A 25431-nucleotide genomic window follows, 5' to 3' on the forward strand; every position below is an offset into this window, starting at 1 on the left:
CAGATCATGCACTTGCCAGATTCATTGACATTATTTTATTAAATAAAAAATGCTAATACATTAAAGCGAAAAGTGAAACACCTGCTAAAAAGAAAAAAAAGTGATGAAACAGGATGCACACTATCAGGGAAACCTGCAGCAAACAATATTGTAATCAAAAGCTTTACAGTACTTGTGTGCCCTCATGTGGTAGATAAAGATGACACATGGGAAGAGATAAAACATTGTGTTCTGAGTTTTGGACAGATCACATCAACACAGCTTTGTTTCTCATCCATACACAATTGTGAGAAATTGGACGGATTAATTATAATGAACTTATTCAAGTTAAATCTGTGTAAAGGCACAGAGGTTAAATAAACATCGAGACATTGTAATTGAGTGAATGGCTTGGGTTCACTTCATTCTGAGCTTCAGGCTGATGTTGGATCCAATTTCAAAGTTCTACTGCTGATGAAGATTACAGTCCACAGAGTCAATCTACGCACACGAGTACAAATGCTATAGGATTAGTGCTCGGAGGCTTCTACTGTCTACTGTAACATGATAGCATGCACTCTTCTATAGAAAGCAGTTATAGCAGTAAGATCTGAAGTAGCACAGTCATTACACATGTTACGTTAAAGGCTAAATACAATAGATAAATGCTTATAATAATGAGGGTGTGTGTGTGTGAGAGAGAGAGAGAGAGAGAGAGAGAGAGAGAGAGAGAGAGAGTTTGTGGGACACAGTTCTGCAGCCTATCCATCCATATCATTTGCTTCAGTATACTTGTGTGCCTGGATACAGACCACACAGGCAGGACCTGATTCCCATCATCATGACAACAGGGCTACCAGGCAACCAATCAAAGCCCTCTGAGCCCTGCTCTGTGAGCTGATTGGTCCCTCTGCCTGCAGCCTGTTCTGGAATGCCCATCTTTAACCTCTGTGCTGCCATGCACAGTGCACATATCCTTTATATTCTCTTGATGCAGATTACACCTATATATGGGTAATCCTCTGAGATGTGCTGTCACGTTTTCTACTGATGTTTCGGCAAGTTGTTTTTTTCGTGCGAGTACAAGTCCATTAAAATGAAAAGTATTTATACCAACATTGGATAAACAGAGGCTACAGCTGCACACATGGCTACTTGTATGCGTCCCTGATGTAAACAAAAAATGATGTGTCACAAATGTATCAGCCATTTGAGTGTTGAGGCAATAGACCTCCTTGAAATTGTGTATTGCATCATCAAGCATTTGGCCTTGTCCACTGTGCTATTAAAGCATTACATTAATACAACCATATAATAGGATGTATACCAATTAGAGTACAACATGGCTTATGTTATTTTTCATTGCACAACAAGACTACAATCTACAATACTGACAGTTTGTGCTGTGGTTTAAACCCACTCCCACTCATACTTAAGAGCAAGAACAGGTGACCTGCATACTGTGGTCACTTGAACAGTCAAATGTTATTGATCCCATTTGACATCTGGAGAAAATGTGTCATTGTTTGAAGATGCACACACACACACACACACACACACACACACACACACACACACACACCAGTCATTGTCCGTTTAGATACAGTAAGGGGTTATTTATAGTAGAAGTCAAGACTGAAACTGTTAATCAGGTTAGGAGCTCAGTGACAGAGAGCATAAGGTCAAACAAACACACACAGAAGGTGAAGAGAGAAAGGTCCAACACTTGGTTATCTGTGCTGCATCGTTTCTGTGTTGACATTGGTCTGTATGGTTCCCTTTATCCAGACCCCACACACACCTATGCGTGCAGTTTTTTTGCATGGTAGTCTCTCCAGCAGTCACAGACTCTGAGGTAAAGGAGGGTACAGCATTGACCTGGTCTCATACAGCTGGACAGCACAGCAGGACTCTCCAAAAAAAAAAAACTGCAACACGTGTACTCTCTCTCCCTCTCTCCCCCCAGTTAAAGATAACTGTCCTGCCCTGACTCAGTGTTTTTTCGATTCATTTTTTTGGCTCCCTGATTCCTCCTCGACCATGAAAGGGAGGTGATTCTCCCCGCCGCCATTTTTTCGGGGAACTGCCTAATCGAAAAAGAGAAACTTTGCTAGCTCCTATCTCACGCTAGCAGGTTAGCTCGCTAGTTGGTTCAGTAGCCTGCAGCCTGCCAGCTGAGACAGTGAACGCTTGACAGTCAGGTCCGCTTGCTTTACTTGGATGTATATTATTAATGCGTCCAGTCAGCATACATGTAGAAAACAACGTGAACAAATCAGCTCGTTGTGGCCAGCGTCACTATTTGTGTATATCGGGTAGGGCAATATTGCCCTTAGACAGGCGAGTTAGCAGTGCTAAGTCATTAGCTTTAACGACTTCATTCTTTGATTTCTCTGGATGGCATTGCCTCATCTGTGATTTATCATCATCGGCTCCTATATTCAGACTTCAAATCTCCGAGAGTCCCCCCCCCCCAGCCTGCAAGGATTCATTTTAAACCCCGGGTGAGTCGAGAGATAAGTTTAGCGTTTTGTTAACCAAAAAGCTAAAACGATTTGTAGATGCTACATGCACACCACTGGAGCCTGTTTTTTTTGTTGTTGTTGTTTTTAACATTATCAATCGTGTGTGTCAGTCTGCTAAATTGGTTGTTATTTGCTCGTTAACTTATAAGTTATTGTCACAACTTGTACGATCTGTCGCATCGAAAAGATTTTTTACAGCAACACGACTGAGCAACTTCAGTCAACTCCTGTTTGTCACAAGGGTGCTGTTGTTTTTAGCACCAAATGTAAGACAACCACAACAATAATATCAATGTACGACGAGCGAGCTGAACTGACAGTGATGTCGTTTTGTTGTGGATAATATTGGTGACACATTGCTTTACTCAGGCGTTAGCTTGCTGTACTAGCTTGCTAATCCGCTTTATGCAACTATCGTAGCGAGCAGTGCCACTCCCTCGTTTCTGTTTTGGTCCGGTGCTGTGTGGCTGACTGTGGATGTGTCTGTTTTCTGAAGTTTTGCTCGTCTGTGTGAGGGGGGACATCATGAACCACACACTGTGTGAGAGGCTAGCCGTGTGACGGTAGGTGACATTGGTGGAGTGTCTTTTACTGTGTGTGTGTCGTACGCAGCCTACATGCCGTGCCATTGTGTTTACAAGTAGCATTAGTGAGGCTAGTCTGTCAGATCGTTGGTGTTGATCATTGAATAAGCGACATGCAGAGCTCTCATCTATCCGCTGCTTGATGGATGCTTTTTTTCCCCATTATTTATTTTGACGTGAGTCGCATTCCTTTTAGTTTTCTGTGTTGATATTGCGTAACAACAGCTATCTCCCAGCAAGCTACTCTCATGCTTGGATTATCTTTGATTTTCCCACTTTAACTTATTATGCATGACTGTGGATCAGCTACACAATGATTTGATTTAACACAACAATAATATATGTATGTTTAGCTCGCTTGCTATGACACAACTTTACTCTGTTTGGTGTGATGTATTAGCTTTTGATGTCTAAGGTTTTTTGTTTCTACACCTACACATGATGTACGTTGTATGTACCGTTTATAAAGCGTCTGTCAAATATGCCCCTGCTGCAGGAGCAGCCAAGCTCTTGTTGTTGGTGGGTTTTTTTTGGTACGTGATGAACACAGTGTCCATGTTATACACGCAGCCAATAGGCTATATCCAAAATGCAGGTACGACTTGTCCTTTCACTCTGATCTTACAGATCTCTGCTCGGCTGCACACCCCCGCTCACCTATGTTTTTTTTTCCTGCAACCCAATGCTGATATTAACAGCTGTCATGTGTTCAGTTATATAGCTGCATGAGAACAAAAGTGCTCTTCTTCTTTACTTTCAAGGAGTGACTGCTTGCTGATGACGAGAGGTATGCAGTTTGTGTTTACTGTGAGCATCTCGTTGCAAAAAAAAAAAAAAAAAAAGCCAGTGTAAAGTTGTGTGCTCTTTTGTGTCGGTGTTATATCAGGGGGTCTGGATATGGGCTACTGCATAATGGATTTAAGTGTCTCCCAGGAAAAATGGATTAGACACTGGAGCAAAGCCTTCTCCTCTTTGCTAAAGTCTACATCTAAGTCAGTCAGTGACAGTCAGCCACTGCAGAACAAGAGCTGGTTGAACAATGTGATCCAATGCAGTACCACCACCATAACTTAATTTATTGATTAGAAATGTGCAATGACGGAATGCATAATTTTTTTTTTTGTGAATCTTTGTTGACTAACCCGACTTTAAGACGCTTTAATCGAAAATCTCGAGGAACAAAAAAAAATGGCAGACTGATTGCCTTCAAATCTTTCTTAGTTGCTTGTTCACACATGCACCTGCAAAACAGTCGCTGCTTGACGCAAATGGGGGCACCTCAGGAGGCCAGACCTGGTGTGGGAAGTGTCAGCTGACTCAACAGAGTCTGATGATGTCATGAATTTATATCAGTTCTTTGTGTAGTTCCACGCAATCTCAAAATTAGTGCATTCATTCTGGTCGTGCACTAGGTGCAGGATAGAAACATCACCACCCCGCTCTCGCTGATTTGAGGTGAATTTTATCTTCATGTTCATTTCTGCGTTATCACATCAGCGCCCCCTGACTTGAGGCAAAAAAAGGAGGAGGCTGTCGGGGGGGGACGACAAAGTCCAGGTAACGTCCTAAGTGAAAAAATATGGCCGTTGAAGTTCACACATGCAGCTCTACCTGAACATTTCTGGACGATTTCAGGGGTGTTGTGTGTTTGTGAAAAGCACCGCGACAGTGACAGCATCTTCACATTCATAGCAGTGTTGAAAAAAGTGATGTAAGAATAGTCGGGGTCTGCGCTTCTTCGGGATGAGTTCCCGAGCATCTGCTCAGGAGCTTTGATTGAGACTGAAAACGTTTCGGTAACCACCATATCTGATGAGTCAGACTGAGAGCGTGAAGATATATTAGGAAAGAGGCACTTTAAAGAGAAAAAAAAAAAAAAGGTCGATTGACGGATGACTCAGTTTATCAAGTCATTTAAAATCATCTCAGTCGTGAAGGTCTGTTTTTTCTTTTTCTTTTTTTTTTTTAGTAAAGGATGCACATGAAAGCTTCAACATGATCTTCATCAGGTGCTGTCTCAAATTGGAAACGTTTTTTGGAGATGAACCGGTGCTCTAAACCATCTGAATGAGTCTGTCTCGTGTGTGCGTTCACTGCTGATGCTATGTTGTTGATGCTTCTGACATTCATCCTAACAGGAAAAGTGCAAATGGAGCTCTTGCGAGGGAAATAGGATGTTTCAAATCCTCTTAGTGTTCGGTCTCTCTCACTCCTCTCCTCTGCCACCGTCATTTCTATGGCAGTATCGCAAATTGGGATGTGCTGTTGTTGACATGGGGTAGCTAGAGAGCTTTCACTTCCTCCCCTCAGTCAAAACCACAATCTGTAATCAGTCTCGGAAGCAGGAGCCGGAGCATGATCACCCCACCCTCCTTCCAGGAGGATAGAAACATAGTGCCATAGCTATTTCAACAACAGTGCACATGTAGGTCATGAAATGAAACATGCAGAGTCTGGGACACGTGCACATTTTTAGAGACGTCCTCGGTCTTAGCTGTGTGAACATTTGGATTGTAAAGTTATTATTGTAACAACAAGAGAATATAACCACGTGATGTTTAGCATTTCCATCTGGCTTATAGCTTTTAATAAAGACGTATCAGCTAGCTTAGTGTTTCTTCTCTGAACAATTTAGCAATATACAGCGTTTAGCATCTCACCGAAGGGCATTTAAAAGTCTATGTATCAAGTAGCATATTTCATATTGAGAGCAAAAGCATGTGTGAGAAGTAAGTGCAGTATGTTTAGTAAAAGTAAGACCTGGGATTGTCTGCTTTAGTCCAAAATGATCACATTTAGGTCTGATTAATTGCTGGTATGATTTTACAGTTTTTATTGAGAAGGTGCGCTTTGAATGAAAGGAAAACTGAGATCCTGTGGATATATTCCTGACAGTCGTTCTCCGCATTTTGACAGTCCAGCAGACAGGATTTCTGCGGGTTGCTCTCCTCTGCAGCTGACCGTGCGCCGCGAGGAGAATTTCACTATCAGGATCAATGAACTATTTGATTATTTATTGTCCCTCTCCATTTCTCTTTCTCTCATCCTCTCTGTGATATCCATCCACAGTCGGTTTTACAGGATAGATGCGAGTATAGATTACTAAACCAGACTGTCAGAACAGGTCTAGGGAAACAAGGGGTCAGGGGGCTCCGAGACCAGAGAAAGGGACATAACAAGGCCCCTCAAAGTAGGGATTGTTGTAGGAAGAACTGACATTTAGAGATTTGACCTTTTCTTTTAGCAATGTAAATTATGTTTTTAAAAAGGAAATTACTCCCAGGATTAAATTGGCTACTTCTTTCATCGTAGCGTTGCCTGTACATTTTTACTCTCGGGACGATCAGACCACATTCACAGTGGCTCGTTCTCTGACTACTGAAGTGATATCAGTCTGGATTTTATTTTTAGATTCTGAAAAAGGTAAACACAAAAGTGGAGGCGGGACATACTTTGCGTCACCTTGAATGATATCGCACATCTTGCAGACCATTTCCTGAAATCACATGTATTTGCGATGGTGAAACGATACACCGATATTTGAATTCAATCCCACTTTTATTTTGAAATTAGCTGAAAGGACCTTCTGGTAGATTGAAGGTTAGCAGCACATCCTTGTTTGGGATAAAAACTAAATGAAAACAGCTAAAAGAAATAGGGTGAAATTATTGGTGTGATTAGGTGACTATTACGTTGGACTCGTCGACTGAGCTGTCTGAGAGTTTTTTTTGTGAAGCAATCAGTGATGCAATAGTGTCGTTCTTTTTCATCACTGTGACTACAGGGAGACACTGCGGAGGCTTATCCACTGTGTGAAAAAATAAAAATCTAACGGATAAATTCAAGATCTGAATTGCGATGAACTACCGGTAGTTAATGCAGAGCCGTTGTTTTTTCATTGTTGGTCGCCGCTCTGCTTTTTCTGCTAGGAGAGTTCTACGTGCGCTCATTTTTTGAAAGAACATGAGTTGTAAGGGCTGTCAGGATCACAAAATGAAACCAAATGACTAATGAATCACAGGATGTAATACTTAAGACTCGGGGGCGCTGCTCGTCAACAGGCAAGACAGGCACCTGCTTGGGGCGCCAAACAGGAAGGGGGGGCGACCCAAAACAGCGACCCAAAATGTGCAAATTTTGCAACAACAGCAGGAGACCTCCCTAAGGGGGCCCCATCTGACTGCATTTACTCTTGTTGACCTGCTGAGCACTGGTCGGAGGGCCCCTGAAATAGCTTTTGCTGAGGGTCCCAACTAACTCTAGTACACCACTGGTTCGACTGCTAATGGGAAACACGGTCATTTCCTACAGTTATCAGCAACATCCTTCTTAAAAGAGTGCTCGCAAGGATGTTTTTATTTTGTCTCCAGTGGATAATCAGCTAATCACTTCTGTAATAACTTTCTTTTTTACTAACCTAGCTTGTGATTCGATGGTCTCACATTTTATGCTGAGTGAATCAATGTGCTGAATCAAGAAGTGTAATTAGGAGGAAGTACAGTCACATGTTGGGAACACTCTTGGTTATAGCTCTTTCAAAAGGCCAAAACGCTTTCAGAGCGGAGTTCTACTGACACAGTTTTGCTGGTGCTGCTGATGTTCAGACTCTGTCAATGTATCAGGCTATTTCTGGTGCGGGGACAGTCCGTATTGTCTGTGCTCGGAAATTAATCATTTAGAGTACAGCAGTGGTTTTACTTTGTCAACGCTGAACTCGGTCCTTTCTGCTTTTCGCACAAACCAAACAAAAAAAAAACGACCCGAACGCTCAAGCCATTGTTCATGAATGATTTAATGGTCTCAAACATGAGGAGGGATCTGTCAATACACTCAATGTCAGATATTTAAATGTGAACCTTTCATTTAACTCAGCAGATTTTTTTTTTTTTTTTTTTTTTACAAATGTTTTATCATCATTAAAGGTCTGAAAATGTTCTAACGATGAAGTCGATCTTTGTCTCTCTGTTGAGAAATGTTTTCTCAGTCAGATTTCAACACGTAATGAACGCTTTCTTAAAGAGCCCAACACGAGCGTTCTCCGTTCACTGCTTTCATGACTTTTCTCTGTGTGCTTCCTCGACACTTTTGACCAGTTCCGCTTTTTCCTTCTTCATAAAGTCTGCCAGCATTCTTTGCTTTTGATTTGTTCTTCCACAGTCAAAGTCGACAGCATTGATTGTCCTGCTAGAAAATTCAAGATTTTAGGTACGCATGTTTTTACAAGAATAGCTTTCATTAACTCACCATAAGAGAAGCATTCCTACACCTTCTCTGTTTACCTACTTACTGCATTCAGTTGGACAGACACAACCCTTGATATATAATTTCTAGAAGGTAGAAATGACTGTTTTTGTATCAGTATTTGAGTGCATCTTCTTGGGGCGCAGATGGTCCTGCTGCATATTCGGAAGCTTGAGTCCTCAAGTGGGACGACCTGAGTTCCAGTCCGGCCTGTGGCTCCTTTCCCCCTCGTTCTCTCTCCCTGGTCTCCTACTCTATCCGCTGTCTTATCCAATGAAGGCAAAAAAAGCCCAAAAAGAAATCTTAAAAGATTGTAAAAATCAATACACAGCTGCATCTTCTTGAACTTCATGTCGCCCCGTTTTCAACCACATATCTTATCAACTGTGCAACATTCCACCTTGGCATGAAGGATCACCTGTACAGTTCCCGGGGATTCCAGGCCCCTCATTCACTGGAACAGTCAACTTTTGGTGTGGTTGGAAACAGTTAGCAGCCAAGTGTTATGCACCACAGTGCTTATCTAATAATGCTGCAAGCATTATGACAGAATTAGACAAAATGTGAATCACTCTTTGTTCAGTAAAAGCAGATTAAAAGAAAACAGACTGGATCTCTGTGAGTGTGACTGAAGTTTGTTCCCGGCAGCACTTTTTAAGCTTCTCTCTACTAAGATATGTTTGTTTTGCTTGAGAGCTATGTGTCTTAGTGAAAGACTTTTTTTTTTTTTCCTTTTTTTCCCTTCCCCCTTGAGTGTGTTCTCGGTCAGCTGGCTGGCTTTTTTAGCGAGACAAACCTTGTGACATTGAGTTTATCAGGGGAGTTTCGGTACGCCAGGAGTTGCTGATAACTGTGACTGGCTCGCTCGGTTAGGCTTGATGTTTCCCGATGATAAGCAAAAGAAGAAGAACCGGTAAATTGAACCTCTGAGCCCTTTTTATAGGACTATAAAGGTATAAAGGTGTGGTGTTAGGAAAAGGGACAGGTTCACCCTCCAGTTTCATATTATTATCTGAAGACAAGATGAAGGCTTAAAAACGCCAGAGATCCTTTAAGGCAGCACGCTCATGCTTGACTTGGTGCGTGCCCCTTCTTTGGATATCTAACAGATCTTGAAACTCAGTGTTGGCTGAACTTTGATCCCTGGAACAACTCTTTATGTTTATTAAAGCAAATTGTGGAATAAGTAAACGCCATATAATAACTCATAAATGCCCCCCAAATGCTGAAGCAGAGCCACTCGCCTGGGCTGTTAACCTGGTTTATGATCAAGCTCAAGTTATACTTTCTTGTCAGCGGGTTAAATGCATGAAGCCAGAATGTGACGTGTATCTCACCCTGACAAAAATAAGAGTATATTCAGGATGACCGGGCCTCGGTGTCTATGAGTAACCGTGAGTCCAAACTTTAGACCTGTGCAATCGAAACCTAAAACCAAGAGGTGACGTTAGTACATCTCAGCAGTGCAGACACAGGTAGTTCACAAATACTGCATATTTGCATGAAACCTGATATAACACACCTCTGTACGTCAGTCCCGATGAGTCTGGTTACTATACCCACACACACAAAGAGGAACCTTTTCATATATAACCTACCCCAAAAAGTAATGTTGACTTATGCGTCTTTTTTGTTTTTTGTTTTGTTATAGTTACACAAAAATCTGATCTCTGACTTGATTTTTCTCTTCCTTCTTCCTGCCCCTCAATATAAATCCGCTTTGCACACAAGTTAGGTCTCTGTGGGGAACACCGGCGTATGACACGCTTAACATGCATGTTACATCCATGAAGAAAGGAAAAACAATCATTCACCACATTTACAGTTCTGTTACTGTACCCCACTCTTCTAATTGAGCGTCCAATGAGATTCAGCCCTCATTACTGTTGGTCGCCTCGTAGCACGGGACGTGAAATCAATCGGTGAGCTGGGACGTTTGCATTACCCAGTCGTTCCAGTTGCTTGAACATTTGCAGTAATTGCTGAGGCGGTCTGAACTGATGCACTTGTGATGACTCTGCAATTGGTAGATTATATCGTGGTCAGCACTTGAAGGTGTGACTAGTGGCTCAAGGCTATGTTTTAAAAATACTTCAGGAGCTCCTGTCCTCCTTTTCAAAACAACTGTGTACCTTCTTGAGCTGGTTAGATTTTAAATCCCAGCAACTAAGTCAATATCTCGATTTATGAAGACCAATAGGTAGGAAGTTTGGTGGGCCAAGATGAATGGTGAACGAAGTAAAAAGGATACCGTGTAATGTAAGCTTAATGCTTTACTTTTAACGTTTGGAACTGGCAACACACCGGGGGTAAAGGTGCAAACTTAGATGGGATTTTGGAACTTTTAAAACCAACCATTTCCGTTTCTCACTGATGTCCTCAAACTGATGTCACTTCAACAATTTCATATTTTGGAATATCGACGAGTTTGAACCGTATCTATAACACGTCTGTCTTTCTGTCTTTGCTTGTCCTGTCCATCCAGGTGCTCATGTGCTGGTTCCTTCGGCTCATCCACTACTGCAGATGAATCTTCAGCTGCTTTGGCATTGCTCAGCACACAGATAGTCCCTTCCCCTTTGCGTGGGTGATAAGGGACTACATTAACCAGGATGCCCTCGTCTGTAAGGGCAGGCAGTCTGAAGGATCCGGAGGTGGCAGAGCTTTTCTTCAAAGAAGACCCAGAGAAGCTTTATTCTGACCTCCGAGAGATCGGCCATGGCAGCTTCGGCGCCGTCTACTTTGTATGTGTCTACATTGAATAAAAAAATAAATAAATAAGGAAATGCCCTTAAACTGATCTTATAATGTAAAAGTCGACGGATAAATGTATGACTTGATCAAATCGGTTAAATATGATTTTAATATGATTTATTTTGTGTACTTGACATGAATGTTATCTGTTGTGTCTCCCAGGCACGAGATGTGCGCACCAATGAGGTGGTGGCCATTAAAAAGATGTCCTACAGTGGCAAACAGTCTAATGAGGTGAGACCAGAATTATGTTTAAGTTTCTAAAAAAATTTTTTTTTATCTGCATAGGAAAAGTGCACATGAGCCCTTTCTAGTTTGGTGTTGTTCATTTGAAAATAATTGAATGTAAAACCCGTTTTGCACTAAAGCGTGTTAGAAAAAAAGCTCATCCTATACAGTATTTAGTTAAACAAACTCAAGTGTGTCCAACAAAATCAAAAACCCAGAGATACGTTTAGTTTTTATTTACAGTCAAACACATCTGATGCGTGTGGAAGGAATACATCCTGTTCATTTAAATGATCATTTCTAATAAGAAGATATAAAGAAACTATGAATGTATTTTTTTTTGTTTATCTCATCTGTTTGTGTGCCACACTCTCCTGCAGTGAAGGATCTCGATGCCTTCGTACGGGCCTGGGTCCACAGATGACGCTTTTTGCTCCGGCAGCGTCCTAAACCTCAGTTTCACTGTGCTTCTCACTGGCGCTCCTTGTTGCTAGGTTACGTAGATTGACCTCTGCCTCCCTTAGTCATGATTGTTATGTCAGTTTTATTAGCACCATGTTCTTACTGTTTTTCTTTATTCATGGAAATATGAACAAGAAAATCTCACGTGGCGTTGGTAGCAGCTTCACATCTGGAGATTGTAACCTAGGCGTCTCGGTCGCCATTGTTGGGGACAGAGCTGAAATAAGAAGTCCCGCCTCTTCTTAACTTTGATTGGTTGATGAATCGTAGCGATAATGATGATTGGCCCAGTTCCGAAACGTTGTCAGCTGAGAGCGTGCAGCGACAAGAAAAACAGCCGGCGTTTTTGCACTGTGGATGTTGTGCGCTGAAAAAACATTGGTTGTGTTTTGAAAAAGGGCGTGGTTAGTGCAACAAAAAAAAAAACACCGTCTGTGGACACAGGCTCTATATCAACAATTAGCAACAATTCATGAATGCTAGCATCATGTATTCATATTCACTTGAAATAGTTAAAATGTAAACATGACAGCCAGAGAAAACAAAGAAGTTATTGCATCATTCCCCACAAGAGGATCGACCTGGAAAAATGTAAGTCATTTATCCAGAACCAGTTCATTTCAGTGAGTCGGACTCCTGATTACAAGCTGCTTGACAGACAGCATTAAAGATGGACTTCCGTTTTAATCACTCTACTACTTAGTGCTCTCATCGACGTCTTCCCTTTATGTTCACTTTCACTGCTGTCGTCCCAGATGTAGTTCCCTCTGCTCATGATGTCAGATTAGCTGTAATCAGATTACCCATAATCTGTGAAGAGAGCCACCTTGGCCCCCGTTTACACTGACAGAAATCTTGTGCATAATCACACACGCTCGCTCGCTCACTCTCGTCTCTGTTTTCCCCCCTCACAGAAATGGCAGGACATCATAAAGGAGGTGAAGTTTCTCCAGAGGATCCGACACCCGAACAGTATAGAGTACAAAGGTTGTTACCTCCGTGAACACACAGCATGGGTGAGTCCGTTTACATGCTACAGAAGTGAGAGATTACCACTGTTCTGCAGCTTTTGTGGGCCCGTATGTGTTCTTACATTATTATTTTATAATTATAACATTGCTTTTTTCAGCTGGTGATGGAGTACTGTCTTGGTTCAGCTTCTGACCTGCTTGAAGGTGAGCCTGCGTCTTGTGTCAAAACATCTACTGAATAGAAGGAGTGGACTAAAACATTTCAAGTATTTAAAAAAAAAAAAAAAAAAAGCCAGCTCTTTTAAGGGTTTATAGTCAACATTTTTGTTTTTGAGATATTTTCCACCTTTCTGGCAACTTGTTAAGTTAGCCAGGCATGACGCATACGTGGCATGAATATCTTTTTTTTTTTTTTTTTTTTTCTGATCATGATTTAAACTGAAAATCAAGCTTGTATTGCGCAAGATCTGAGACCATGAAACCATGAACTTATCGGGAAAGCATTTTCTGAGGTCATTTACCAAGTGAGAGGTAGGCTCTGTTTTCCTATGAACTGATGCAGCATGCCATCAGACCTCTCCTGCAGCCAGTCTGCTTCCCCCTGCTGGCTGTTTAAAGCAACGCATCTTAAGGACTTCCCAGTTGAAACCCGTCGGCTTCTTATCAGGTCCATCAGGGTCAAACATATTTGACGCTCCTTAAAGAAAGGAGGTGGCCGTCTAGCCTCAAAGAAAAGAAACACGAACAACATTGTGACCGCTCCAGCTTTGTGTCTTTCCTGCTCAATTGTTTCCATCTCCCTTTTTAGTTCATAAAAAACCTCTACAAGAAGTAGAGATCGCTGCCATAACACATGGTGCTCTGCAGGGGTTGGCCTACCTTCATTCCCACAACATGATCCATAGGTGAGCAAAGCTTATAATAAACGCTACATCTCCCACATATCCCCCTGTTCTCTCTCTCAAACACATACCAACATATGGCTTCTCTCTCTCTCTCTCTCTCTCTCTCTCTCTCTCTCTTTCTCTCTCTCATAGGGATGTGAAGGCAGGTAACATTCTGCTGACTGAGCCGGGGTTGGTCAAACTGGCAGACTTCGGCTCGGCCTCCATCGCCTCGCCTGCCAACTCCTTTGTAGGAACGCCATACTGGTGAGTGATCGCCTGGAAAAAAAGGAAAGCGGAGCCGAAGTGAAACGGCCGACGTTCTGAACAAGCCTCCAAATGAGCTTCAGAAATGGCATCGATTCAAAGACAGGACTGTGAAAATATTTACACGGCGCTATTAAAAAGCTGTGTGATGATTAATTTAGACCCTCTGTTGCTGGGATGGAGAGTCGTCAGCCGTTCTGATGTTATATATGTTGGCGAGGAACTCCTTCACTGAGTCACAGCGAATGCACTTATTACATTTGAAAGATTCAAGTGATGATCCAAGGTAGCGTCGTGTGTTGTTGTTGAACGCTTAAAGACTGTTACAGTGACTGTGTATCATCGAGGAAGATGTCTCTTCATAGAAGAATTTTTGTTGTTCTGACTCTGTTTCCTTCTCCACCTCTTCTTTCAGGATGGCACCAGAGGTGATTCTAGCTATGGATGAGGGTCAATATGATGGGAAGGTGGATATCTGGTCCTTAGGGATTACCTGTATAGAATTAGGTGGGTGGCAGTACGTGTGTGTGTGTGTGTGTGTATATATATATATATATATATATATATATATATATATATATATATATATATATATATATATATATATATATATAATGTACATCTATGGATACTTAATAAAATGAAAACTGTGCCTAACTGATGGACACAACTTGAATGCAAAGATAAATCTGGGTGTTTGGGTTTACTCAGAGTCTGTTTTGTTTCTCTTTCAGCGGAGAGGAAGCCTCCCTTGTTTAACATGAATGCAATGAGTGCCTTATACCACATAGCGCAGAATGAAAGCCCTACACTGCAATCCAGTGAATGGTGAGATGACACACAAGCACAGCACGTACACACACACACCAGAAAAAAAAAAAGAAAATTCTTCACGCGAAAAATACAAGTACAAGTACGTAAGACGCTTTTGTTCCGTTTAAAACTCTTATGGAAACGTTGTTGCTCACTGTGTTGCACCTTCATTGATAATTAGTTGTTGCAGACTTCTGCTATTCTGCTCTCTCTTTTTTTTGTTTTCTTTTTTTTGTTTTGTTTTGACACTTTATCTTATTTCCTCTCTTTTAGGACGGATTACTTTAGAAACTTTATCGAATCTTGCCTTCAGAAAATCCCCCAGGACAGGCCACACTCGGATGACATGCTGGGTGTAAGTGCATGCACACTCTGCACACATGTGATGCATGGGTCAGTGTGTTAAGAAGGGGGGGGGGGGGACTGACAAAGCCCTCTGGTGATAAATCTCTCTCTGATGTTTGCTCTCTGCTCTGTTCTGTCCCCCATAAGCTTCTATTTTCATTTACTAATCCTCTCCTTCCGGATTCACACGCACGCACGCACGCACGCACACACACACACACACACACACACACACACACACACACACACACACACACACACACACACACACACACACACACACACACACACACACACACACACACACACACACAAGCAGATCATGTAGACACACAAGTACACACAAAGCTCGGTTTTGGTCGAAAAAAACACAGATGTAATTACTGCAGTGATGTGACTTCAGTGTCCGTGGTTAAGTAACTGAGCAGCTGTCACTTAGCCCACTAATGGACTCACCATTGCTAATGGAAGTTGTCCTTTGGGTATGCAAGCACTCTGCTCTATGTATCTTTTTTTTTTTTTTTTTTTTTTTTTTTTTTAAATGTCAAGTTTCAAAACAGCACATGTTCTTCAATAAAATGAGGAGTTATTGTTCACGGTAACTGCGTGTAATTGTTGTCTCAAAGTGCTCTTACGGTTGAGAACAAAAACACAAAAACCGATTATACGCACAAAATAAATCTAAGTCATGATGGTTTGTTCTCGGGTTGATTCTGCATCTCACCCAGTCAAAAAGCTTCCTCGTAAAGAGGGAGATTGCAGTCATGCTTCGGGTGCACAGGACAACGTTGGTGTCCACATCCTGTCGACCTGCGAGTACTCTTTTTGTTCTTAATGGTTTGTCTTTTTTTTTATTTTTAAATCTCTTAAACAGCATGCATTCCTTCAGCGCGAACGTCCAGACTCTGTGCTGATGGATCTCATTCAGAGGACCAAGGATGCAGTGCGAGAGTTGGACAACTTGCAGTACCGTAAGATGAAGAAGATCCTCCTCCAGGAGGCCCACAACGGACCCACGGCAGAGACCCAGGATGGGGAGGAGGTGTGCAGAAGTTAATAATTCCAAGAATAAGATTAATGGAGGCCGTTTTAGCAGAAAAACATGCACATGTGTCATGGCATTGTACCAAGGAGAGAAAATAACCCAACATGCATTGGTTTGTATGCATGTCTCTGTGTGTGTTTTGTTCCTTTTCTTGTTCTCTCCCCCCCCCCCTCTCCCTCCTCCCTCGGTCTCTTTCTATATCTGCTCCTCCCACCGTCCCTGCAGGAGCTGGAGCCGGGCGGTGGTCGAACTGGAACAGTGAACAGTGTGGGCAGCAATCAGTCCATCCCCAGCATGTCCATCAGCGCCAGCTCGCAGAGCAGCTCTGTCAACAGTCTGAACGAGACGGCGCAGGACAGCCGCAGTGAGCTGGACCTGATGGAGGGAGACCACACGGTCATGTCCAACAGCTCCGTCATACACCTCAAACCGGTGGGTGAAGTGATGCAGAGACAGATCCCTGTTTTTTTTTTTTCACCGCAGTCTGGGAAATGTAGTTTCAAATGGTTGTTCTCACTGAACCATACTACACTATATATCAAACTATTTCAGCTTCTGTTTTATCAAATTTCCCAACTCGTGGTCATCTTACAGATCAAAAGAATGATTGATAATTTAAAAAACCAAAATGGATGCACCGCTTCTTCAGTGTTATTTAATCTGTGCATCTTCACACAAAAAGTGTGATTGTTAGATAGTCAAGAATGGTGCGAAACGTCTGTCATGAGCACTCGCTAGTTTCTTCTTTTACCTTAAAACTCAAACTTCCATGTTTATCCTTTGTGTTACGATAAAACTAATCAGATTTAAAAGCTGAAATGAGCGAATGTTTTATGGAGTTTTTTTCCTAATTAAAATATTTATATTTATTTATAGGGTGATCAAATTTCCATTGATTTAAAAACAAATCAAACGTTTCGGTTTTTCTCCTGACTGATGAATGAAAAAATGGTAGAAGTTATGTCGGGATAATCTCTTTTCTTCCAAGCTTCTCCATATGTCAGTCTGTTAGGGAGGTGACTTTGTATTTGAATTAGACAAAACCAGAACATTCTGATTGGTTCAAATCAAAAGAACACAGCAGTTTGTGATGAACATAAATGTCCAGTTTGTGGACAGTGCTGATGAGCTGTAAGAAACGCGTCTCTTTCTGATTCTCCTCTTGTCCACTCTTGATCCCTTGCGCTCTCTCTCCTACCTCTATGCCTCTAATGCTTCTTTTTGTTACCGATGTGTTGTGTGAAATCCCGTGACAAAATAATGTGTTCATTCTCCAGGAGGAAGAGGAGAGTTTCTCTGGGGAGCAGGCGGCCACCAGCGAACCCTCTGAGCCTCAGCCGACACCAGCTCAGGCACCGAGGAAGCACTACCGTAACAGAGAGCACTTTGCCACCATCCGCACAGCGTCGCTCGTGAGAACGCGCTTTCTTGTCTCCTCCATGAATCGCACTCATTTCATTTTATTGGCACACGTGTTACACAAAGGGTCAGATCATTTGTGCTTCACGATTGATTAGAAGACTGTGAACAGTTCTACACATTTAACCATTCCCCCCCCCCCCCTCCATTTTTCTCATACAAATCTGAGTCTAAATGGACGGCGTGCTGACTCTTCTGCAGGTAACCCGGGAGATGCAGGAACACGAGCAGGACTCTGAGCTGCGGGAGCAGATGTCAGGGTACAAACGCATGAGGCGGCAGCATCAGAAGCACCTGATGGGGCTGGAGAACAAGCTGAAAGGAGAGATGGACGAGCACAGACTGAGGCTGGACAAAGAGCTGGAGGGTCAGAGGAACAACTTCACCCAGGAGATGGAGAAGCTCCTCAAGAAACACCAGGCGGCCCTGGACAAGGATGTATGTTGACAAAGCATTCAGGGGGGGGGGGGGGGAGAGAAAAAAAGAAATCCCCAACAAGTTCTTGATTCTGAGATGACATATGGTGCTTTTCTGAGCCTGTTTGAACTTAGAGTAGGACCGGCATGTTCTGCTATCAGTTTTCACACGTTTTTTTTTTTCCTGAATTGAAACGTGCTGCTACTGTCTTTCATTTGAACTTTTTAGCTGAAGACATTTAACAACGATGAGAAGAAGTTCCAGCAGCACATCCAGGTTCAGCAGAAGAAGGAGCTCAGCAGCTTCCTGGAGTCCCAGAAGCGAGAGTATAAACTACGCAAGGAGCAGCTTAAAGAGGTAATGCACTTCTGTTTTACACAAGCCCTTCATGTCATTATGTGCAGGGTTGTTGTTTTTTTTTAGCATTTTTTTTTTGTCTGTAATATATGAAACACTCATTATGTTCATTTAAATCAATTGATTTGACCATAAACAGCAGAAAGAACTTTCAGAAATGTAGCACATTGTCTCAACTGATGGACTGAAGCTAAAAGACTAAAATAAACTAAATCAGTCAGTTATCAAAAAAGGCAGTGACTTAGTTTCTGTCAATTGACAATCTGTCAATGGATTCAGCTTATCGCAGCATTATCTCAGACATCATTCATCTCAGGAAGAACTTGAAGCTTCGGTGCGTCTAATTAGATGGTTACTGTCAGTTGAATTACCAAAACAATATAGAAAATAAGAGCACTCATTCCATCGATTCTGTGTAAATGTCAACATGCTGACAAACTACCAAGAAACAACGAGGCCCTCGTGTGATGAAAGTAAAAAAAAAACGCACTTTATTTTGAAAGGAACTGAGTGAGAACCAGTCGACTCCCAAAAAAGAGAAGCAAGAGTGGCTGTCCAAGCAGAAAGAGAACATCCAACACTTCCAGGTCAGAGTATTCCCACACAGAACCTAATGCTGATATCACTGACTGCTGAACATATTCTATCACAGATGTCTGTAGTCTTCTCTCAGAGTTCATATGTTAATTGTTCTGCAACATCTCGTCACCTCCCAGGCAGAGGAGGAGGCTAACTTGCTGAGGAGACAGAGGCAGTATCTGGAGCTGGAGTGTCGGCGGTTCAAACGCAGGATCCTCATTGCCAGACACAATGTGGAGCAGGATCTGGCCAGAGAGGTATCAAACAAGCACAAAGAGAATCAGCCACCAGCGTTGAATACTTCATCGATTTGACTGCTGTCACCCATTGGGCTCCTTTTTTCTTTTCTTTTTTTCTCCTCCTCCTCCAGGAGCTGAACAAACGGCAGACACAGAAGGACCTGGAGCACGCCATGCTGCTCAGGCATCACGAATCCATGCAGGAGCTGGAGTTCAGGCACCTGGGGACGATCCAGAAGGCGCGAGCAGAGCTGATCAGAACCCAGCACCAGACTGAACTCACCAACCAGCTGGAGTACAACAAGAGGAGGGAGAGGGAGCTGAGGCGGAAGCATGTCATGGAGGTTCGACAGCAGCCCAAGAGCCTCAAGGTGCGAGGAGAGACATGACTGCAGCATCTGTCACATACCCAAAAACTAAGGTCACTCATTTTGTTTCTTTACGTTGTCTTCTCCAGTCCAAGGAACTCCAAATTAAGAAGCAGTTCCAGGAGACTTGCAAGACCCAGACCAGGCAGTACAAGGCCCTCAGGAACCACCTGCTGGAGACCACGCCCAAGTCTGACCACAAGGCCGTGCTCAAGAGGCTGAAAGAGGAGCAGACCAGGAAGCTGGCCATCCTGGCTGAGCAGTACGATCACTCCATTAATGAAATGCTCTCCACGCAGGCTGTGAGTACCGAGAAGAGAGGCTGGAAATACTTTAACTCTTCCAATGAGCTTTATCGTTTCTGTGTTATATAAATGTGTAAATGTCAGAATTCGGCCTGACGTCAGATCAGTGCTGGGATTGTTTAGAGTTCATGGAGCACCTGTGTGAGTGTGTTACTCAACGCCAAAACTTCACCCATTCAACTTGCATAATTTTTATACCAACACGAGCCGAACCTCTCGCCCACATCGACCTCAGGTCTAATCTTTTAGACACTGTAGCAGCACTTTGAAAACACACCCATTATACTTGTTTTTTGTGTCACTGAAATCTCAAAATGTTTGATTTAGGAATATGTCATCAAGACGGAAGATTCAGCTAAATATTTCGTAACTACTCCCAGTTTTTACTGTCTGGCACCTTTGCATTCCAAGCAGAAGTTGTTTAATTTAGCAATTAAAAGTCATCCAACATTGTGTCAGAGGATGTCATAACGGGGATATATCAGTAAGTCAGTCTCAGTTAGAGAACAATCAAGTCTAATGGCACACATGAAAGTCAGTTATTTCATTGACACCCAGCCAAAAACAAACCTCAGTGTCACAGTCTATCCAAACCATTTACACCTTTCCAAACAGCCAGCAGGAGAACGTCTCCCAGAGACACATGAGCTACTTGTCTCTCTTTGAGTGTTTCTCTCTCTTTTGCTTGAACGCTCTCAGCTGCGATTGGACGAGGCTCAAGAAGGGGAGTGTCAGGTTCTGAGGATGCAGCTGCAGCAGGAGCTGGAGCTGCTCAATGCGTACCAGAGCAAGATCAAGATGCAGACGGACGCTCAGCATGACAAGGAGAGGAGGGATCTGGAGCAGAGGGTGTCTCTGCGGAGGGCCCTGCTGGAACAGAAAGTAAGAACAGATGCTGGACTTGTGTGTCAGTGGGTTTGGGAGCGTCATGACACTGTGGCATATATATTTTTTTGTTTTGGTTCTCGGATGTATTGTTTATTTATTTATTTTACACCTTGTGTCCAGCTCCCCCTTGTAAGATTTTAGTTTGCAACATAATCAAAAGTGTTGGACCAGGTTGTGTATAGAACCAGGTCTCTAGTAATCTCCCTTTGAGTGGGTGTGACATCGAGTTTTGAATGACTTTTGAAGTGCTATTTATAAATTTTTTTAAATTTATTTTATTGTTGGAAAAATATTTCCTTGTCCTCCTCAAAAATGTAAAGGTAAAATATAAATGTTAAGTTGTGTTCCTTTTAAACAGAAGCTTTAAAATCATTTGACCTCTAAAATGAGTCAAAAAGGAGAATTGTATTTGTTTGCCCTTTCAGTTCATATGAATTTCAGTTCTCTTGTTCTCTGTGTTTACCTCCCCAGATCGAGGAGGAGATGCTGGCTCTGCAGAACGAGCGTCTGGAGAGAATCCGCTCCCTGTTGGAGCGCCAGGCTCGAGAGATCGAAGCCTTTGACTCAGAGTCCATGCGCCTGGGCTTTAGCAACATGGTGCTCACTAACCTGGCCCCTGATTCTCAGGGAGGCTGGGGAGGAGGAGGTGCAGGAGGAGGCCAGGGGGCTCAGGGGGGAGGCCACTGGCCCGGAGGAGGAGGAGGAGGAGGTGGCCACCACAGTCATCACCACCAGGGGGGCTCCAGCTCACAGCAGCCCTGGGGTCATCCCATGCTGGCTGGGGGCCCGCCTCCCTGGAGCCTCCACCACCCCGGAGGAGGGGGTCAGAGGGGGAGCGGAGCAGGCGCAGGAGGGGTGAGGAACAGCCCGCAGGCTATGAGGAGGACGTCAGCAGGGGGGAGGAATGAACAGGGCATGAGCAGGAGCGCCAGCATCACCTCTCAGATCTCCAACGGATCCCACCTGTCTTACACCTAGAACACACACACACAACGCACGGCACGTTAGTTGTCTTTAAGTGAAATTGACACACGATCACACACACACCATGTATGCACCACACATGCTTCACTCACACTCGTGTTTCCAACCGTTGATCGAAAAAAAACAAAAAACAAACAAGCGTTAACACTGGATTCACCATCACCACTTTCAGTCTCTTTCTATGAGTGCTCGCAGCAGTCTGTGGAAACCCAAAGAGCCTGAGACCGAACTAAGAAAGCTGCCATACAAGGCATGCCACAGTGCAATAGTGTCATATTTTTTTTACCGCAGCCTGACGTGATTTTCCATGTGTATATATTTGCCATGTTAGTTCGTGTTGCCATAGTCACAGGGTAATGATCGTAACAACTACCGGAAGTTTGTAGTCAAGTCCTTAGTTTGCAGAACGCTATTTTAAACGCAGTACGGTGCATTATGGGAAAAATATCTGATATTTTTAGAATGACTTTGGAAGGTGTGCCCTAAAGAATTAAGCACATCATCTTATGGAAGGAAAGTTTAATGACATTCATCTTAAAGTGTAACAGGGAGAGGAGAGGGCAGGTGGTGTTTAGAGCACAGATGAGTGAAGAGCAGACGAGTCCAGAGAGAGAAATGAAAAAACAAAAGGTTGTTGTAAGTGAGTTTGGTTTGAGTGTCATAAAGTCACAGCACAGAGATGGCCGAGGATACGTTATACTGAAAGACATAAGGTTTTATTCCAGCCTGAATGACTTTTTTTTATCAGAAGTAAATCCTATAGTTGAGAGGAAAACTACCTAAAAAAATACAATAAAAAAAAACACACATTCTAAAAGACATGTCAATGCCAAAAGTAAAAATGCAGAATAGTCATGAATGCCAATAATTAAAGGTGCACTATGGAGTTTTGGTAGAGAAATGTAGAAGTTGGAGAAATGTTCATAACTCTATACACAAACTGTCCTCAGAGGAAAATCTGATCCCTGGAACAGTTTGATGACAAAAAGCTACGCGAGAAGTTATGGTGGTGGGTGTGCACTCTCCTTGTCACTTTTTTTTTTTTGGCTCCATACAGTGTTCCAGGCACTCGTTTTTTTTGTGTATTTAGTTAAGAAAATCTAGCACAGAATCGTTTCCCTTCTCCAACTTTCAAATTTCACCATCACATCTACATGGTGCACCTTTTAAAGAGATTCTTTCCAGAGATTCAGGTTTAGTTCGTAAATTGTGGCCAAGTAGATGCATGCGTTGCAGAATCAAAGAAGAGCATTCTCAATCGAGTCGGCTTGTGTTTCCACAGACCTCTGCCCTTTCACTCTCACCTGTCCCCCCCCAGACGGCTAACCGAAGGAATACTGTAGCCCTATTAGTCCAGCACCCTCACTACAGAGGTGGAGTCATCTGCAGAAGATGACATTTGCTTGAATGCTTTTCAAACTGGTGTTCTCCGGGCCCTCGTTTGCACTCACTCCTTGGGTCGCTTTTGGTGATGTAACTGTTGGTGAAACTCTTTAACCACGCCTGTCCACCTACCTCGAGAATCCTCAAGTAGTGCTTTGCAACAGCAGGAGTTACACACACACACACACACACACACACACACACACACACACACACACACACACACACACACACACACACACATATTAATATAAAAACTAAGATTTTACTCCACAGGGAAGAGTTTGTCCCTTTAGACACTTGGATAATGAATGCATGTAAGTTGGTCAATAATGTGAAAATTGGGATATAGCACACTTAGCGGTAGTTAGCCTCGTTGGCTGTAAATGAGCAACACAATCCGTGCGACAGTATCCATCTCAGCTAACGACAAATATCTGTGTGTTGTTTTGATTTACAAAAAGAGAATTGCAATGGAGCGAGTGAACAGGAAGCAGAAAGAGCAGACGGCTCGCCCTCTGCTGGTGGGTGGCCTCTGTACGTGTCAGCTGATGGGCGGTGATGCTGTGATCTCCACTGCCATGTCCCTGCAACCTTCCTCCCTACTGACACCCCGCTCTGTCTCACCCCCAGTCGCCTTCTGACCAGCGATTCCCCCCCTCCTCCCCTCCAGCTTTGTGTCCTCCCCCTTTTGTGAGCAGTGTGGTCATCGCCTCCTCCCCCGATCGATCGAAAATGGAAAGAGCTCGTCAAAGTGAAAGTAAAGAAGTACAGAAAATATATTTATGTAATATTATATAAATCTATTGCAAAAGAAGGATTATAGTGAAATAGGTGGAAGTTTTATTGTGACATGCAGAGATTGTGCATTATATGACTGTGAGAGGTGGAATGTACAGTAAACATGTTAATATTGTATATTTTGAAGTTGAAAATATGGACACCCAATCCACAAATCGGAGAGAAATTAACCTGTTGCTACGCCGACAGTGACATTGTTTGAGATCATTGGTGCTCACGTGAAGGTTAGGTCAGCCGCCGGGGGTTTTTCACAGTCTTCCTCGCAGCTGTGAGTTCACACACACACACACGTTTAACGACACGACGTTGCTCGGGATTGCCTCGAGTAATGAAGCAGTTGCTTGAATACTGAACGAGGAGGATTTTGCACATCACTTCAAATGTAGTGCGGTGGAGCCTCTGCTTTAGCACTGGCCATCACCGACATTACGGCGATAAAGAAGACTCGATATGTCTATTAAGGTTAATTTCATCGTTTTTCGGAAGATCTTAGAGAACAAAATCTGAAAAAACATTTGGCTGCATTTACAACATTCAGCACACTTGGCAACCTGAAACTGTTTCTAAATTCTTGCACAAGGTAGAACATAAGGATGTTGTTTGACATTTACAAATGGTTCCTCTTAGGTGTTGTGGGGTCCACTATTTGGACTTTTATTTCCTGATTTATGAAACATTTGCCCTCTTCCCCTGTGGTTTTACACACATCCTCACACTCAACTCAAGTATCTGCCTTTATAAATCGTACCACCGTGCACTCGGAACGTATACTCGTCTGGTTTTCATGGCCTCGTTCTGAAATCGAAAAGAAAAGCTCGTTATGTGGTGGTCTCACTTGTCTCTGCAGCCTGTATGACGTTGTGCCCCACATCTTTTATGAAACCTGTTCCCCCCCCCTCCCCCAGTTCTTTAGTGTTTTATTTCCTTTTATTTTAGAAAGGATTATTTTATGTTCCAGATGATGTCTGCAGAGCGCCAAACCTGTGGCAAATTTTATGAAAACCTTCTTCCTTGTTTACTAGAACACCCGGGTGTTTTTGCAGGCAGTCGGGGCAGAGTCTAGCTTTAGACCTTGGTCACTTTGAACTGGATCAGTCGCACTGATTGCACAAGCGATTGACCAGATCAAAGAGTCTGCTGTGACCCCGCCTCCCCTCCCCTCAAAGAGCTGCCATTGGCTGAAAGAAGGTGGGAGGCCGGGTCACATCTCTGTACAGTCCGTTTATCAGTATTCTCCTCATCTTCCCTGTCATTTGGTGGACCTTGCTGTTTTATTTCTCTTAGTCCAGAGACCTGTATTAAACTGTATTAAATTGTATAGATTGTGGAGAAAAAAAGCTGAATGTCGCATAGCAGAAGAGAAAAAGTTATTCCTTGCAGATGAAAAAGTGATTTAAAATGTATAAAATCAATTCAGAAACAAAGTTTAGGGGATAAATGTAATATTTTGTTTGTAATTACTATTTTTTGTTGGAAGAGGGCTACTGGCTAAAGAATCATCTGTAATAAAGTAATTTTAATATTTCTACGTCCCATGCTGCTTTTTTTGTGACGAAAAATGAAAAGGTTTTTTTTTTTAAGTTAAGAAGAAAA

At 42.8% G+C, this 25431-nt stretch overlaps 1 protein-coding gene across 2 annotated transcripts; it reads left to right on the forward strand.

Moving 5' to 3' along the window:
• The first annotated feature begins 1816 nt into the window (after window positions 1-1816).
• Window positions 1817-25363, forward strand: LOC306831482 (serine/threonine-protein kinase TAO1-like). 2 transcript variants are annotated; one of them, XM_079355611.1, is made up of 21 exons: window positions 1817-2483; window positions 10815-11073; window positions 11246-11317; window positions 12688-12789; window positions 12903-12948; window positions 13553-13649; window positions 13782-13895; window positions 14311-14402; window positions 14630-14723; window positions 14982-15063; window positions 15928-16095; window positions 16324-16530; window positions 17376-17510; window positions 17719-17955; window positions 18163-18291; window positions 18795-18878; window positions 19008-19127; window positions 19241-19480; window positions 19567-19779; window positions 20482-20664; window positions 21142-25363. In XM_079355611.1, exons 2-21 carry the CDS (start codon window positions 10942-10944, stop codon window positions 21646-21648), a joined length of 3054 nt encoding a protein of 1017 aa, XP_079211737.1. In that variant the 5' UTR covers window positions 1817-2483; window positions 10815-10941; the 3' UTR covers window positions 21649-25363. The 2 variants fall into 2 exon arrangements, with proteins under 2 accessions (XP_079211737.1, XP_079211736.1); XM_079355610.1 differs by lacking the exon at window positions 1817-2483 and adding an exon at window positions 2975-3067.
• Window positions 25364-25431: the final 68 nt, after the last annotated feature.

This window comes from Symphodus melops (genome assembly GCF_947650265.1).
Source record: "Symphodus melops genome assembly, chromosome: 11".
NCBI lineage: Eukaryota > Metazoa > Chordata > Actinopteri > Labriformes > Labridae > Symphodus > Symphodus melops.

What these genes read in the sequence shown, in the direction of transcription:
- LOC306831482 (XM_079355611.1), top strand. Translation starts at nt 10,942, where the DNA reads ATGCCCTCGTCTGTAAGGGCAGGCAGTCTGAAGGATCCGGAGGTGGCA. An exon ending in AGCTTCTGACCTGCTTGAAG is followed by an intron (nt 12,949 to 13,552) that starts GTGAGCCTGCGT and finishes CTCCCTTTTTAG; the next exon opens with TTCATAAAAAACCTCTACAA. An exon ending in TCCCACAACATGATCCATAG is followed by an intron (nt 13,650 to 13,781) that starts GTGAGCAAAGCT and finishes TCTCTCTCATAG; the next exon opens with GGATGTGAAGGCAGGTAACA.